Below are 15,000 nucleotides of genomic sequence, written 5' to 3' on the forward strand. Positions count from 1 at the left end.
AACTTTAAGTCATTACCATGTATCTGGAGCCTGAAGGTGACGTCACACTGCAGTGTTCCATCAGAGCTGAAGGTTTTCCATCCATATTGTCCTGAGTGATGTTTCCCACAGCGGCTGATCTTCACTGTGATGCTGCTGAGCAACTCAACACCGTGTGTGGAAACGTGTCGCAGTGAATGAACCTCTCTGTTACCCTGTAATATAACATTGTTGTCCTTCTCCAGACAGAAGCTGTGTGTGTCTGAGTGAATCAGGACGTGCAGGAAGGCCGGTTGTCCCAGGACTCCACAATACAGTGGAGCAGGTGGGAACTCACACGGCATCCGTCCTAAAGACAGAGTGAAAAGGGAAAGGAAGAGAGAGAGAGAGAGAGAGAGGAAGAGAGAGAAGAGAGAGGAGGAGAGAGAGGAGAGAGAGCGAGAGAAGAAAGAGCGAGAGCGAGGCGAGCGAGAAAAAGAGAGAGAAACAGCGAGAGAAAAAAGACGAGAAGGAGCTAGAGAGGAGAGAGAGATAGAAAGTCGACGAGAGCAAAAGAGGGAGCGAGAGCGAGAGAGAGAGAGAAGAGAGAGAGCGTAGAGAGAGCGGGAGAGAGCGGAGAGCGAGAGAGAGAGAGCTCCTGCTCTGCTCTCTCTGCGTAACAACGCTCTCACACTCGAAACACACTCTCTCCTCAACAAACTCTCGCTCTCTCCGCTCTCTCTTCTCTCTCTCTCCACTCATCTCACTCTCTCTCTCTCTCTCACACACACACTCTCACACTCTCTCTCTCTTACTCTCTCTCACACACTCTCTCTCACACACACTCTCACACTCTCTCTCTCTCTCTCTCTCTCTCTCTCTCTCTCTCTCTCTCTCTCTCTCTCTCACCGCACACCGCCGCTGCCATCAGAACAGGAAACATCAGGAACAGCCGCTCAGCTCTACACAACAACAGTTCACTTAATAATTCTGCAGTAAAAATCCTGATCAGATAAAAAGTGTTTTAAATGAATGACAAAGTGTTTCATTAATAAACATTTAAATCATTTCCTTTCACATGTGTGTAAACTTCCACAGCAAAACGTTCAGAGAAACTTCAGAGTCAATTTAATTTCCAACTAACTAACTAACTAACTAACTAACTAACTAACTAACTAACTAACTAACTAACTAACTAACTAACTAACACAGACTCTGGACTAAATTATTGGAGTAAATTATATTAAGTGACATTTAAAGGTGAAATAGGGGGGACACGGTGGCTTAGTGGTTAGCACGTTCGCCTCACACCTCCAGGGTTGGGGGTTCGATTCCCACCTCCACCTTGTGTGTGTGGAGTTTGCATGTTCTCCCCGTGCCTCGGGGGTTTCCTCCGGGTACTCCGGTTTCCTCCCCCGGTCCAAAGACATGCATGGTAGGTTGATTGGCATCTCTGGAAAATTGTCTGTAGTGTGTGTGTGTGTGTGTGTGTGTGTGTGAGTGAATGAGAGTGTGTGTGTGCCCTGTGATGGGTTGGCACTCCGTCCAGGGTGTATCCTGCCTCGATGCCCGATGACGCCTGAGATAGGCACAGGCTCCCCGTGACCCGAGAAGTTCAGATAAGCGGTAGAAGATGAATGAATGAATAAAGGTGAAATAAAAAGTAAATTATTTCTTTACACATTTTATTTTATATTTATATCTTTGTTTATTTGTTCATCTACATTTTGTTTTTCTGGTTCTTCATCATCCTTTCTTTCCGATTTTTCAGTTTGCTTTTTCTCTTTATTTTCCTTCTTATTTAAAGTTATTCTCTTTTTTTCTGATCGTCCTGCTGTTTGTTTTTTATGTTGTAATCGATTTATTTATCTGTTTGTTTATTGTTTTTTTTATTGGTTTTTGTTTGTATTTTTTAGTTTGTAATTTCAGACCTGATAAATATTTATTATTAATTATTCTTTCTTTCTTTCTTTCTTTCTTTCTTTCTTTCTTTCTTTCTTTCTTTCTTTCTTTCTTTCTTTCTTTCTTTCTTTCTTTCTTGTTCTATGTTAGTTATTATTTTGGATGATATTGTATTTGTTACTTATATAATAAAATATAGAAAGAAATAAAAACTCACCGAGCGTCTCTACACCACCTCACACTCAACATCCTGCACTGGACACAGTGTCTGTGAGTGTGTGTGTGTGTGTGTGTGTGTGTGTGTGTGTGTGTGTGTGTGTGTGTGTGTGTGTGTGTGTGTGTATTTATGTGTGTGTATGAATGTGTGTGAGTGAGGGTGTGTGTGAGAGAGAGAGTGTGTGTGTGTGTGTGTGTGTGTGTGTGTGTGTGTGTGTGTGTGTGTGTGTGAGAGAGAGGTTTGCTCTCTTGTTCACAAAGTTTAAATAAAAACCCTGGGAGGAGAAAATAGAAGCGAAATGCTGCTGATGTGAAACTTCTTCAGATGAATTTGTGGTTTTATTTCACAGAAACCTTCTGATCATCAGGTTGTGTTGTTTTTTACTCCACACACAAACACACTCCATGTCACTGTTCGTGTAAAACGTTACATAAACATCGTCATTATCTGTAGAACCATTTAATGTTCTGTAACTTTACTGGGAATCTCCAGAAGACTGAAGCCACAAAACATCTCAGGTTTTTCTGTGATAAAGGTTTTATAACAAACAAACAAACAAACAAACAAACAAACAAACAAACAAACAAACAAACAAACAAATACAAGTAAAAAAAAATCCTCATTTGTTAATCAGAAAGCAGATTTTATTTTCAATTTTGTGTCTGTGTGTGTGTGTGTGTGTGTACAGTGCTTTGCAAAAGTATTCATACCCACTGAACTTTACACATTATGTGTGTGACTGTGTGTAAGTGCCTGTTTGTGTGTGTGCATGTGTGTGAGTGTTGGTGTGTGTAAGTGTCTGTGCATGTGTGTGCGTGTGTGTGAGTATCTGAGGGTGTGTGAGTGTGCGAGAGTGTGTGTGTGAGTGTGTACGTGTGTGTGTGTGTGTGTGTGTGTGTGTGTGAGTGTGTACGTGTGTGTGTGTGTGTGTGTGTGTGTGTGTGAGTGTGTGTGAGTGTGTGTGTGAGAGTGTGTACGTGTGAGTGTGTGTGTGCGTGTGTGTGTGTGAGAGTGTGTACGTGTGAGAGTGTGTATGTGTGAGTGTGTGTGAGTTTGTGTGTGTGTGTGTGTGTGTGTGTGTGTGTGTGTGTGAGTGTGTGTGTGTGTGTTGATGTAGCTGTGTCAGGAGGCAGACAATAACTCAGTGATCCTGCTCTGCACTTCTGATGTCATGTGTTGAGGTTGAGTTTATCTGCAGTGTTGGTTATATGTTTAATATAGCAGCGTTCTGGCATATGGTCACATGGTCACATAGCAACCTGCATAGCAACGTATGTTCATGCCAATGATCTGAAAGAGGCGACTTTAACTAACCCAAACGGATGGAATTCAGATGCACAATAAGAACTGAAAGTTATGTGGAAACACACGTTCTCAATCAGACAGACAGGTTACAAGAGAAAGACAAAGAGACAAATAGACAGATAAACTAAGAGAGAGAGAGAGAGAGAGACAGATAAACTAAGAGAGAGAGAGAGAGGGGGGGGGAGAGTGTGTGAGAGAGAGAGAGAGAGAGAGAGAGAGAGTGAGTGAGAGAGAGAGTGAGAGAGAGAGAGAGAGAGAGAGAGAGAGAGAGAGAGAGAGAGAGAGAGAGAGAGAGACAGACAGACAGACAGACAGACAGACAGACAGAGAGGGAGCTTTGAGCATTACTGTGGAATGTAAAATGAATTCAGTTGTAACTCATCAGTGTTTTATGAAGATTCAGGAGGGGAAACAATTTTGAAGTGTGTGTGTGTGAGAGTGTGTGTGTGTGTCTGAGTGTGAGTGTGTGTGTGAGTGTGTGTGTGTGTGTGTGTGTGTGTGTGTGTGTGTGTGTGTGTGTGTGAGTGTGAGTGTGTGTCTGAGTGTTGGGGATATCATCATGCCAACAGCACACATCAAACAAAGATGATGATCAAAATAAAAATCTGCACATATCTAAAGACAAAGTGTGTGTGAGTGTGTGTGTGTGTGTGTGTGTGTGTGTGTGTGTGTGTTTCCCATTTGGATGTGTGATGGCTCATTTGTCCAAAGAAACAGAGGGAGGAGGTGGTGGAGGAGGTTGGATGCAGTTACCATGACAACTCTGCTGTGTATTCAGTGAGAGATGTGATTGGACGAGACAGACAGAGTGGGCGGGCTGGAGGAAAAAACAGAAGAAAAAGCCTCGTAGATCAGGAGCTTATTTTCTTCTGTTCCAGAGACAGCAGGCTTCCCATTGGCATCCTCTTCCTCAACACACACACACGCTCCGGAGTGTCACACACTCTCTAACTCACTCACACACACACACACACACACACACACACACACACACACACACACACACACACACACACACACACACACCACCACCACCACCACCACCACCTGGATCCAGCATGGCAACCATCACCTGCACTCGCTTCACAGAGGAATACCAGCTCTATGAAGAACTGGGCAAGTAAGTCCCATCTTTCTCTTTTATTCTCTCTCTCTCTCTCTCTCTCTCTCTCTCTCTCTCTCTCTCTCTCTCACTCACTCACACACACACACACACACACACACACACACACACACACACACACACACACACACACACACAGGTGTGGGGTTTTCTTGAGATGGATCATAAATAGACAAGCTGTTATTTGAAACTATTTTTTTTAAAAAGGAAAAATATAGAGTTTGTATACATTTACATGGAAGAAACTTTGTGTATATACATTTGAATGTGTGTGTGTGTGTGTGTGTGTGTGTGTGTGTGTGTGTGTGTGTGTGTGTGTTTTCTTCAGTGTGTTTATTAAGCTGCACCTGATGATCTCTGTTGTGTTGTTGTGAATGATGTCATTATCTGTTCTGCTGTAATCTAATCTATACACATTCCTCCTGCACACTGTATAAAGCTGAAGCCTTATTGTAGATCAGATCACACAGATGTTTATGTCTCAGTCCCGTGTGAGAAACAGGAAATGTTCTGACTCATAATGTGCATTTATATGCTGTCGAACTGCAGCTACACAAAATTCCTTCACTATTTAACACGTAATAAAAGAGAAAACCTGTAAACACACAAGCGGAGAGAGCCGGGACTCAGACTCGGCTTACACACACATCAGAGGGCTGTGATGCTGAAAGTCTAATCAGGCTCCTGTCAGGTGTGTAAGGTTATTATCACCATAACAGAACAAATAATGTCATGTAGTTAGTTTGAGAATATTTGGGTGAAGAGTGAAGTGTAATGTACTTCCTGTCTGTGATCATCTGTGATCAAAGTGTGAGGACACTGTCACTGTTGTGGAACCATCGAGACTCCTCAGTACCTTTAGTACACTAAGTACTTTATTAGTCAGTAAAGTTACAGATGCTGCACTTACACAGACCTTTATACAGAGTTTAAATTCAGATGAAAGTGTGTCAGTAAAATCAGACAGAAACAGTCACAATAAACACAATAAACACAATAAACACAATAAACACAATTTACCTTTATGAACACACACACATCAGATTCAGGATCAGTGACTCTGTGACATGACGTAAAGGTACCGACTGTTCAGGATCTTTAGGTTCAGGATTATACATGATAGTAAGTGCAGCTTCTTGTCTTCTCTACACTGGCTCCTGACGTTAGTACCTATAGTTACCTGAGAAAGCGATAGATCATATAAATAATGATGGTGATGTCATAATGAAAAAGTAATGAGGAAAATCTTTATGATAAAACTGATCTAATTGGTCACATAAATATATTACAGTTATTACAGAATGAGATCTCAAACATTTGATCTGTTTATAGTTATTTTTATAGTTCTATGTAAGAGCTGCTGTTTCCTCTCCAGCATCGCTTTAATATAATAACCATTAAACCTGTGATGGAAGGATTTAAGTACACGAGTGGTCTACAGTGTGATCAGTGTGATTAGTGTGAACAGTGTGATCAGTGTGATTAGTGTGAACAGTGTGATCAGTGTGATTAGTGTGAACAGTGTGATTAGTGTGATTAGTGTGATTAGTGTGAACAGTGTGATTAGTGTGATTAGTGTGAACAGTGTGATTAGTGTGAACAGTGTGATCAGTGTGATTAGTGAGATTAGTGTGAACAGTGTGATTAGTGTGATCGGTGTGAACAGTGTGATTGGTGTGAACAGTGTGATTAGTGTGATTAGTGTGAACAGTGTGATTAGTGTGAACAGTGTGATTAGTGTGAACAGTGTGAACAGTGTGATTAGTGAGATTAGTGAGATTAGTGTGAACAGTGTGATTAGTGTGAACAGTGTGATTAGTGAGATTAGTGTGAACAGTGTGATTAGTGAGATTAGTGTGAACAGTGTGATTAGTGTGTCAGTGTGATTAGTAAGTAAACACTGTGATTAGTGAAATTAGTGAGATTAGTGTGAACAGTGTGATTAGTGTGTCAGTGTGATTAGTAAGTAAACACTGTGATTAGTGAGATTAGTGAGATTAGTGTGAACAGTGTGATTAGTGTGATTAGTGTGAACAGTGTGATTAGTGTGAACAGTGTGACCAGTGTGATTAGTGAGATTAGTGTGAACAGTGTGATTAGTGTGATCGGTGTGAACAGTGTGATTGGTGTGAACAGTGTGATTAGTGAGATTAGTGTGAACAGTGTGATTAGCGAGATTAGTGAGATTAGTGTGAACAGTGTGATTAGTGAGATTAGTGTGAACAGTGTGATTAGTGTGAACAGTGATTAGTGTGAACAGTGTGATTAGTGAGATTAGTGTGAACAGTGTGATTAGTGTGTCAGTGTGATTAGTAAGATTAGTGTGAACACTGTGATTAGTGTGATTAGTGTGATTAGTGAGATTAGTGTGATTAGTGTGAACAGTGTGATTAGTGAGATTAGTGTGATTAGTGTGAACAGTGTGATTGGTGTGAACAGTGAGATTAGTGTGAACAGTGAGATTAGTGTGATTAGTGTGATTAGTGTGAACAGTGTGATTGGTGTGAACAGTGTGATTAGTGAGATTAGTGTGAACAGTGTGATTAGTGTGAACAGTGTGATTAGTGAGATTAGTGAGATTAGTGTGAACAGTGTGATTAGTGAGATTAGTGTGAACAGTGTGATTAGTGTGATTAGTGTGAACAGTGAGATTAGTGCGAACAGTGTGATTAGTGAGATTAGTGTGAACAGTGTGATTAGTGAGATTAGTGTGAACAGTGTGATTAGTGTGAACAGTGATTAGTGTGAACAGTGTGATTAGTGGGATTAGTGGGATTAGTGAGATTAGTGTGATCAGTGTGATTAGTGTGAACAGTGTGATTGGTGTGAACAGTGTGATTGGTGTGAACAGTGTGATTAGTGTGAACAGTGTGATTAGTGTGATTAGTGTGATTAGTGTGAACAGTGTGATTAGTGAGATTAGTGTGAACAGTGTGAACAGTGAGATTAGTGTGAACAGTGTGATTAGTGAGATTAGTGTGAACAGTGTGATTAGTGGGATGTGTGAACAGTGTGATTAGTGTGAACAGTGTGATTAGTGAGATTAGTGTGAACAGTGTGAACAGTGAGATTAGTGAGATTAGTGTGAACAGTGTGATTAGTGGGATGTGTGAACAGTGAGATTAGTGTGAACAGTGTGATTAGTGTGAACAGTGTGATTAGTGAGATTAGTGTGAACAGTGTGATTAGTGAGATTAGTGTGATTAGTGTGAACAGTGTGATTAGTGAGATTAGTGTGAACAGTGAGATTAGTGTGATTAGTGTGAACAGTGTGATTAGTGAGATTAGTGTGAACAGTGAGATTAGTGTGATTAGTGTGAACAGTGTGATTAGTGTGAACAGTGTGATTAGTGAGATTAGTGTGAACAGTGTGATTAGTGTGATTAGTGAGATCAGTGTGAACAGTGTGATTAGTGAGATTAGTGTGAACATTGTGATTAGTGTGAACAGTGTGATTAGTGAGATTAGTGAGATTAGTGAGATTAGTGAGATTAGTGTGAACAGTGTGATTAGTGTGATTAGTGAGATTAGTGTGAACAGTGTGATTAGTGTGAACAGTGTGATTAGTGAGATTAGTGTGAACAGTGTGATCAGTGAGATCAGTGTGTCAGTGTGATTGGTGTGAACAGTGTGATTAGTGAGATTAGTGTGAACAGTGTGATTAGTGTGAACATTGTGATTAGTGTGAACAGTGTGAACAGTGTGATTAGTGAGATTAGTGAGATTAGTGTGAACAGTGTGATTAGTGTGAACAGTGTGATTAGTGTGATTAGTGAGATTAGTGTGAACAGTGTGATTAGTGTGAACAGTGTGATTAGTGAGATTAGTGTGAACAGTGTGATCAGTGAGATCAGTGTGATTAGTGAAATTAGTGAGATTAGTGTGAACAGTGTGATTAGTGTGAACAGTGTGATTAGTGAAATTAGTGAGATTAGTGTGAACAGTGTGATTAGTGTGTCAGTGTGATTAGTAAGTAAACACTGTGATTAGTGAGATTAGTGAGATTAGTGTGAACAGTGTGATTAGTGTGATTAGTGTGAACAGTGTGATTAGTGTGATCAGTGTGATCAGTGAGATCAGTGTGTCAGTGTGATTGGTGTGAACAGTGTGATTAGTGAGATTAGTGTGAACAGTGTGATTAGTGTGAACAGTGTGATTAGTGAGATTAGTGTGAACAGTGTGATTAGTGTGAACAGTGTGATTAGTGAGATTAGTGAGATTAGTGTGAACAGTGTGATTAGTGAGATTAGTGTGAACAGTGTGATTAGTGTGATTAGTGTGAACAGTGAGATTAGTGTGAACAGTGTGATTAGTGAGATTAGTGTGAACAGTGTGATTAGTGAGATTAGTGTGAACAGTGTGATTAGTGTGAACAGTGATTAGTGTGAACAGTGTGATTAGTGTGATTAGTGGGATTAGTGAGATTAGTGTGATCAGTGTGATTAGTGTGAACAGTGTGATTGGTGTGAACAGTGTGATTGGTGTGAACAGTGTGATTAGTGTGATTAGTGTGATTAGTGTGATTAGTGTGAACAGTGTGATTAGTGAGATTAGTGTGAACAGTGTGAACAGTGAGATTAGTGTGAACAGTGTGATTAGTGAGATTAGTGTGAACAGTGTGATTAGTGGGATGTGTGAACAGTGTGATTAGTGTGAACAGTGTGATTAGTGAGATTAGTGTGAACAGTGTGAACAGTGAGATTAGTGAGATTAGTGTGAACAGTGTGATTAGTGGGATGTGTGAACAGTGAGATTAGTGTGAACAGTGTGATTAGTGTGAACAGTGTGATTAGTGAGATTAGTGTGAACAGTGTGATTAGTGAGATTAGTGTGATTAGTGTGAACAGTGTGATTAGTGAGATTAGTGTGAACAGTGAGATTAGTGTGATTAGTGTGAACAGTGTGATTAGTGTGAACAGTGTGATTAGTGAGATTAGTGTGAACAGTGTGATTAGTGTGATTAGTGAGATCAGTGTGAACAGTGTGATTAGTGAGATTAGTGTGAACATTGTGATTAGTGTGAACAGTGTGATTAGTGAGATTAGTGAGATTAGTGAGATTAGTGAGATTAGTGTGAACAGTGTGATTAGTGTGATTAGTGAGATTAGTGTGAACAGTGTGATTAGTGTGAACAGTGTGATTAGTGAGATTAGTGTGAACAGTGTGAACAGTGAGATCAGTTGTGTCAGTGTGATTGGTGTGAAACAGTGTGATTAGTGAGATCAGTGTGAACAGTGTGATTAGTGAGATTAGTGTGAACATTGTGATTAGTGTGAACAGTGTGAACAGTGTGATTAGTGAGATTAGTGAGATTAGTGTGAACAGTGTGATTAGTGTGAACAGTGTGATTAGTGTGATTAGTGAGATTAGTGTGAACAGTGTGATTAGTGTGAACAGTGTGATTAGTGTGATTAGTGTGAACATTGTGATTAGTGTGAACAGTGTGATTAGTGAGATTAGTGAGATTAGTGTGAACAGTGTGATTAGTGTGAACAGTGTGATTAGTGAGATTAGTGTGAACAGTGTGATTAGTGTGTCAGTGTGATTAGTAAGTAAACACTGTGATTAGTGAGATTAGTGAGATTAGTGTGAACAGTGTGATTAGTGTGATTAGTGTGAACAGTGTGATTAGTGTGATCAGTGTGATCAGTGAGATCAGTGTGTCAGTGTGATTGGTGTGAACAGTGTGATTAGTGAGATTAGTGTGAACAGTGTGATTAGTGTGAACAGTGTGATTAGTGTGATCAGTGTGATCAGTGAGATCAGTGTGTCAGTGTGTTCAATAGTTTGGCTCCGCCCATCACTAGGCCAGACTAAAAGGTGTAGGGTTAGGGTTAGGTTGTAGCTGAAATCTGGGAGTGACTCAGATAATTAAACTCTCACTTAGTGTTAAATACAGCAAACAGCAAGCATACGACATCATTCATAAAGATAAATTACAGGCCATAACGATGTGAAAAAAGGACATGAAGATCTCAGAAATCTGTTCTAAGGTTTTAGACAACAAAGTAAATGTCCATTACATCAGCAAGTTAAATTGGGTTGAGCAGAATCTCCACCCCAAACTAACTCAGACTCCACCCCAAACTAACTCAGACTCCACCCCAAACTAACTCAGACTCCACCCCAAACTAACTCAGACTCCACCCCAATCTAACTCAGACTCCACCCTAAACTAACTCAGACTCCACCCCAAACTAACTCAGACTCCACCCCAAACTAACTCAGACTCCACCCCAAACTAACTCAGACTCCACCCCAATCTAACTCAGACTCCACCCTAAACTAACTCAGACTCCACCCCAAACTAACTCAGACTCCACCCCAAACTAACTCAGACTCCACCCCAATCTAACTCAGACTCCACCCTAAACTAACTCAGACTCCACTCCCAAACTAACTCAGACTCCACCCCAAACTAACTCAGACTCCACCTCAAACCAACTCAGACTCCACCCTAAACTAACTCAGACTCCACCCCAAACTAACTCAGACTCCACCCCAAACCAACTCAGACTCCACCTCAAACTAACTCTGACTCCACCCCAAACTAACTCTGACTCCACCCCAAACCAACTCTGACTCCTTCCCAAACCAACTCAGACTCCACCTCAAACTAACTCTGTCATTTCCTTTTCCAGAATTTTCCACTATCTTATTAATTTAAATATTGCAGATAAAAACAAATAAATTTTTTTTTTCTTTTCTTTTTCCTGGAGTAAATTTTTGTGTGTATTTACTGATTCTCTGATTATTTCTTGACTATGTTGACTTTGATGATTCCATGTATTTACTTTATTATATTATTTCTGTTCCTTAATTCCTAAATTATATTTCTCATTATTTTAAGTTATATATTTTACATCATTTTATTTTTCTCATATTTTTTTTGTCTGTTATTTTGATGTTTTATAATCTGTAAGGAACTGAAGAAAATGTGTGTTAAAATTCTTCACCCTGGAAATATAATGAACTTTAGATTATTATAAAAATTAATATAATTAAATAATTATAAAAACAAAAACAGTAATAAAAATAATAGTTTAAAATATAATCTTAAGCATTATTCTACAATTATTATTATTTATTTATTGCAGCTCAAAGAGAAACGGTTTCAGAGCCACCAGTTTGCTTACTCACCCACACTGTACTGCGTTAGTGAGATGTGTGAGTGTATGTGTAAGTGTGTGTGTGTGTGTGTGTGTGTGTGTGTGTGTGTGTGTGTGTGCTTGTTACAGGAGTTTGTGTAACACCTCCACACACACTGAGGCTTTAGACCCCGACTGGCCCTTTTCCCACTGCACGACTCCCACACACACTCCCTCACACACTCCACTCTCTTCACCGTGTGTGTGTGTGTGTGTGTGTGTGTGTCTGTCTGTGTGTATGTGTGTGTGTGTCTGTGGGCAATCAAAGCCAAGCTGCTTATATAATAGTGTTTGGAGGAGGCAGTTGAGCGCAGGCTGAGATATTTTGCACACAAGGACATGATACACACCGACTCTGATTAATAAGACACATAAATTAGCATCATTTTAACAATAAATACTGTGTTTAAAAAATAAAGGTTACTGGAGGGTTGAAACATTGCTAAGTAGTGCGTAGGGGGGGGTAGTGTGGAGGGAGGGAAAGTAGTGCGGAGGGGGGGAGTAGTGCGGAGGGAGGGGAAGTAGTGCGGAGGTGGGGGAAGTAGTGCAGAGGGAGGGGAAGTAGTGAGGGGGGAGGGAGGGAGGGAAAGTAGTGCGGAGGGAGGGGAAGTAGTGTGGGGGGAGGGAGGGAGGGAAAGTAGTGCGGAGGGAGGGAAAGTAGTGCGGAGGGAGGGAAAGTAGTGCGGAGGGAGGGGAAGTAGTGCGAGGGGAGGGAGGGAGGGAAAGTAGTGTGGAGGGAGGGAAAGTAGTGTGGGGGGGAGGGAGGGAAAGTAGTGCGGAAGGGGGGGAAGTAGTGCGTTATTGAGTGACATGTAAACAGATTGCTGGCTGAATAATTGGAATCAAAATAGGAAACGACTGACAAATTTACCTGCAGCCTGTGTCCATCATATCACACACACACACACACACACACACACACACACACACACACACACACACACACACACACACACACACACCATTTCAGCATGAACAGCAGTTTAATATCTATCAAAATAATAAGTGACCTGAGTGCAGAAATAAACAGCAGAAACTCGGCTGGAAATGTTTCTGTTTTAACTCGAGTTTTAACCCCAAACTAACTCGAGTTTTAACCCCAAACTGACTCGAGTTTTAACCCCAAACTGACTCGAGTTTTAACCCCAAACTAACTGGAGTTTTAACCCCAAACTAACTGGAGTTTTAACCCCAAACTGACTCGAGTTTTAACCCTAAACTAACTCGAGTTTTAACCCCAAACTAACTGGAGTTTTAACCCCAAACTAACTGGAGTTTTAACCCCAAACTAACTGGAGTTTTAACCCCAAACTGACTCTAGACTTTTGTGTGATGTAATGAAATGAATTTGAGCTTTGAGGAGGCGAGTATGATCGGACGTGAGCAGTAAATATCTCCTACTAATTGTGATGTAAATCCTGAGATTCTGAGACTAAAGCAGTCACTACAGAGTTATTACAACATTTTACTCTTTATCAACAAAAGTTTGATCAAATTGCCCCAATGTGAAAACAATAAGAAAGTTGTAGTAAAATAAAGTGAGGTCCGTGTGAAGGAGACGCAGTATGAAGTTCAGACTCGCTGTAAAGACGATCACTGATTCAGATCTCTGGCCCTGCAGCAGTCATTAATCACTGATTTTCTCCACATTCACCCTGGGTCTATAAATAAATAAATAAATAAATAAATAAATAAATAAATAAATAAATAAATAAATAAATAAAATAAATAAATAAATAAATAAATAAATAAATAAATAATCACCTCGTCTCATTCAGCCACAATCTCACACTTCAGTGTGGGTTAAAAAAGAAAGATCATGAGTTTATTTATTTATTTTTAGTGTTGAGAAGTTTGGAGCTTTCTGTATTTTAACATTACAGTTTTATGGTCAATATTGTTGGTCTTTTCAACATAAAACATTTATATATTTTATTTATTTAACACATTTTGGACCCCATCATTCTGTTACTCCATCACTCATCACTGTAACTCATCACTCTGTCAGTTCACCACTCCGTCACTCATCACTCCGTCACTCATCACTCCGTCACTCATCACTCCGTCACTCTGTAACTCATCACTTTATCTCGCTCACTCATCACTCTGTCACTTCACCACTCCGTCACTCATCACTCTGTAACTCATCACTCTGTCACTTCACCACTCCGTCACTCATCACTCTGTAACTCATCACTCTGTCACTCCATCACTTCATCACTCTGTCACTCCATCACTTCACCACTCCGTCACTCATCACTCCATCACTCATCACTCTGTCACTCTGTAACTCATCACTTTATCTCGCTCACTCATCACTCCATCACTCTGTCACTAATCACTCCATCACTGTGTCACTCATTACTCCATCACTCATCTCTCCATCACTTTGCCACCCATCACCCCGTCACTCATTACTCATCACTCTGTCACTAATCACTCCATCGCTCTGTCACTAATCACTCCATCGCTCTGTCACTAATCACTCCATCGCTCTGTCACTAATCACTCCATCACTAATTACTCCATCGCTCTGTCACTAATCACTCCATCGCTCTGTCACTAATCACTCCATCGCTCTGTCACTAATCACTCCATCACTAATCACTCCATCACTAATCACTCCATCGCTCTGTCATTAATCACTCCATCACTCTGTCACTAATCACTCCATCACTCTGTCACTAATCACTCCATCACTAATCACTCCATCACTCTGTCACTAATCACTCCATCACACTGTCACTAATCACTCCATCACTCTGTCACTAATCACTCCATCACTCTGTCACTAATCACTCCATCACTCTGTCACTAATCACTCCATCACTCTGTCACTAATCACTCCATCACTCTGTGTATCCATTTTTACCTTTTCTAGTTTCTTCGACTTTATTGTTTATTTAATGTTTTTACAGAATCTTCAGCAGCTGAAGAACATTATTGTGTTTGAAACATTCCAGTTTTTCGATGCGTCACATGCTGGATTTCTGCAGCCTTTTTCAGCCCACACACACACACACACACACACACACACACACACACACACACACACACACACACACACACACACACACACACACACACACTTCAGAGGCTCTTAACAGGAAACACTTCACAGAAGTAAAGAGTTTGGCTGCATTATTCTTCACTTTAGTATTTATTGTTTTTATCGTTTGTTGTACTTTAACTTTTACATTTATTTATAGTTTTTTTCTTACATAATTTTATTATTCTGTAAAGCCAAATGCAGAAGACGTTGAATCCATGTGTGGTGTAATAGAACAACACAAGACAAATGATCCAAAACTTTAGCAACAGTTCAAAAAACAGCCAAAAGTTCAGAG

General features: G+C 40.3%; 2 protein-coding genes across 4 annotated transcripts in view; one reads left to right on the forward strand and one right to left on the reverse strand.

The window, feature by feature from the left end:
- LOC125139856 overlaps nt 1–2,186 on the reverse strand; it is a 3,915-nt gene extending 1,729 nt beyond the window's left edge. The window contains exons 1-3 of one of the 2 annotated variants that reach the window (XM_047805670.1): nt 2,078–2,186; nt 868–920; nt 17–328 (exon numbers count right to left, since the gene is read on the reverse strand). In XM_047805670.1, the coding sequence (XP_047661626.1) occupies nt 17–328; nt 868–920; nt 2,078–2,109 (397 nt within the window). In that variant the 5' untranslated portion in view covers nt 2,110–2,186. The remainder of the gene's footprint in view (nt 1–16; nt 329–867; nt 921–2,077) is intronic. The other variant, XM_047805671.1, reaches the window with a different exon arrangement.
- Nucleotides 2,187–4,237: 2,051 nt separating this feature from the next.
- The window catches only part of camk2a (calcium/calmodulin-dependent protein kinase II alpha), a 34,565-nt gene continuing 23,802 nt past the window's right edge, over nt 4,238–15,000 (forward strand). The window contains exons 1-2 of one of the 2 annotated variants that reach the window (XM_047805669.1): nt 4,251–4,361; nt 4,409–4,502. In XM_047805669.1, coding sequence (XP_047661625.1) covers nt 4,441–4,502 — 62 coding nt within the window. In that variant the 5' untranslated portion in view covers nt 4,251–4,361; nt 4,409–4,440. Of the gene's footprint in view, nt 4,503–15,000 lie in introns of both variants that reach the window. The other variant, XM_027158358.2, reaches the window with a different exon arrangement.

The sequence above is a fragment of the Tachysurus fulvidraco genome, chromosome 21 (assembly GCF_022655615.1).
Source record: "Tachysurus fulvidraco isolate hzauxx_2018 chromosome 21, HZAU_PFXX_2.0, whole genome shotgun sequence".
Lineage (NCBI taxonomy): Eukaryota > Metazoa > Chordata > Actinopteri > Siluriformes > Bagridae > Tachysurus > Tachysurus fulvidraco.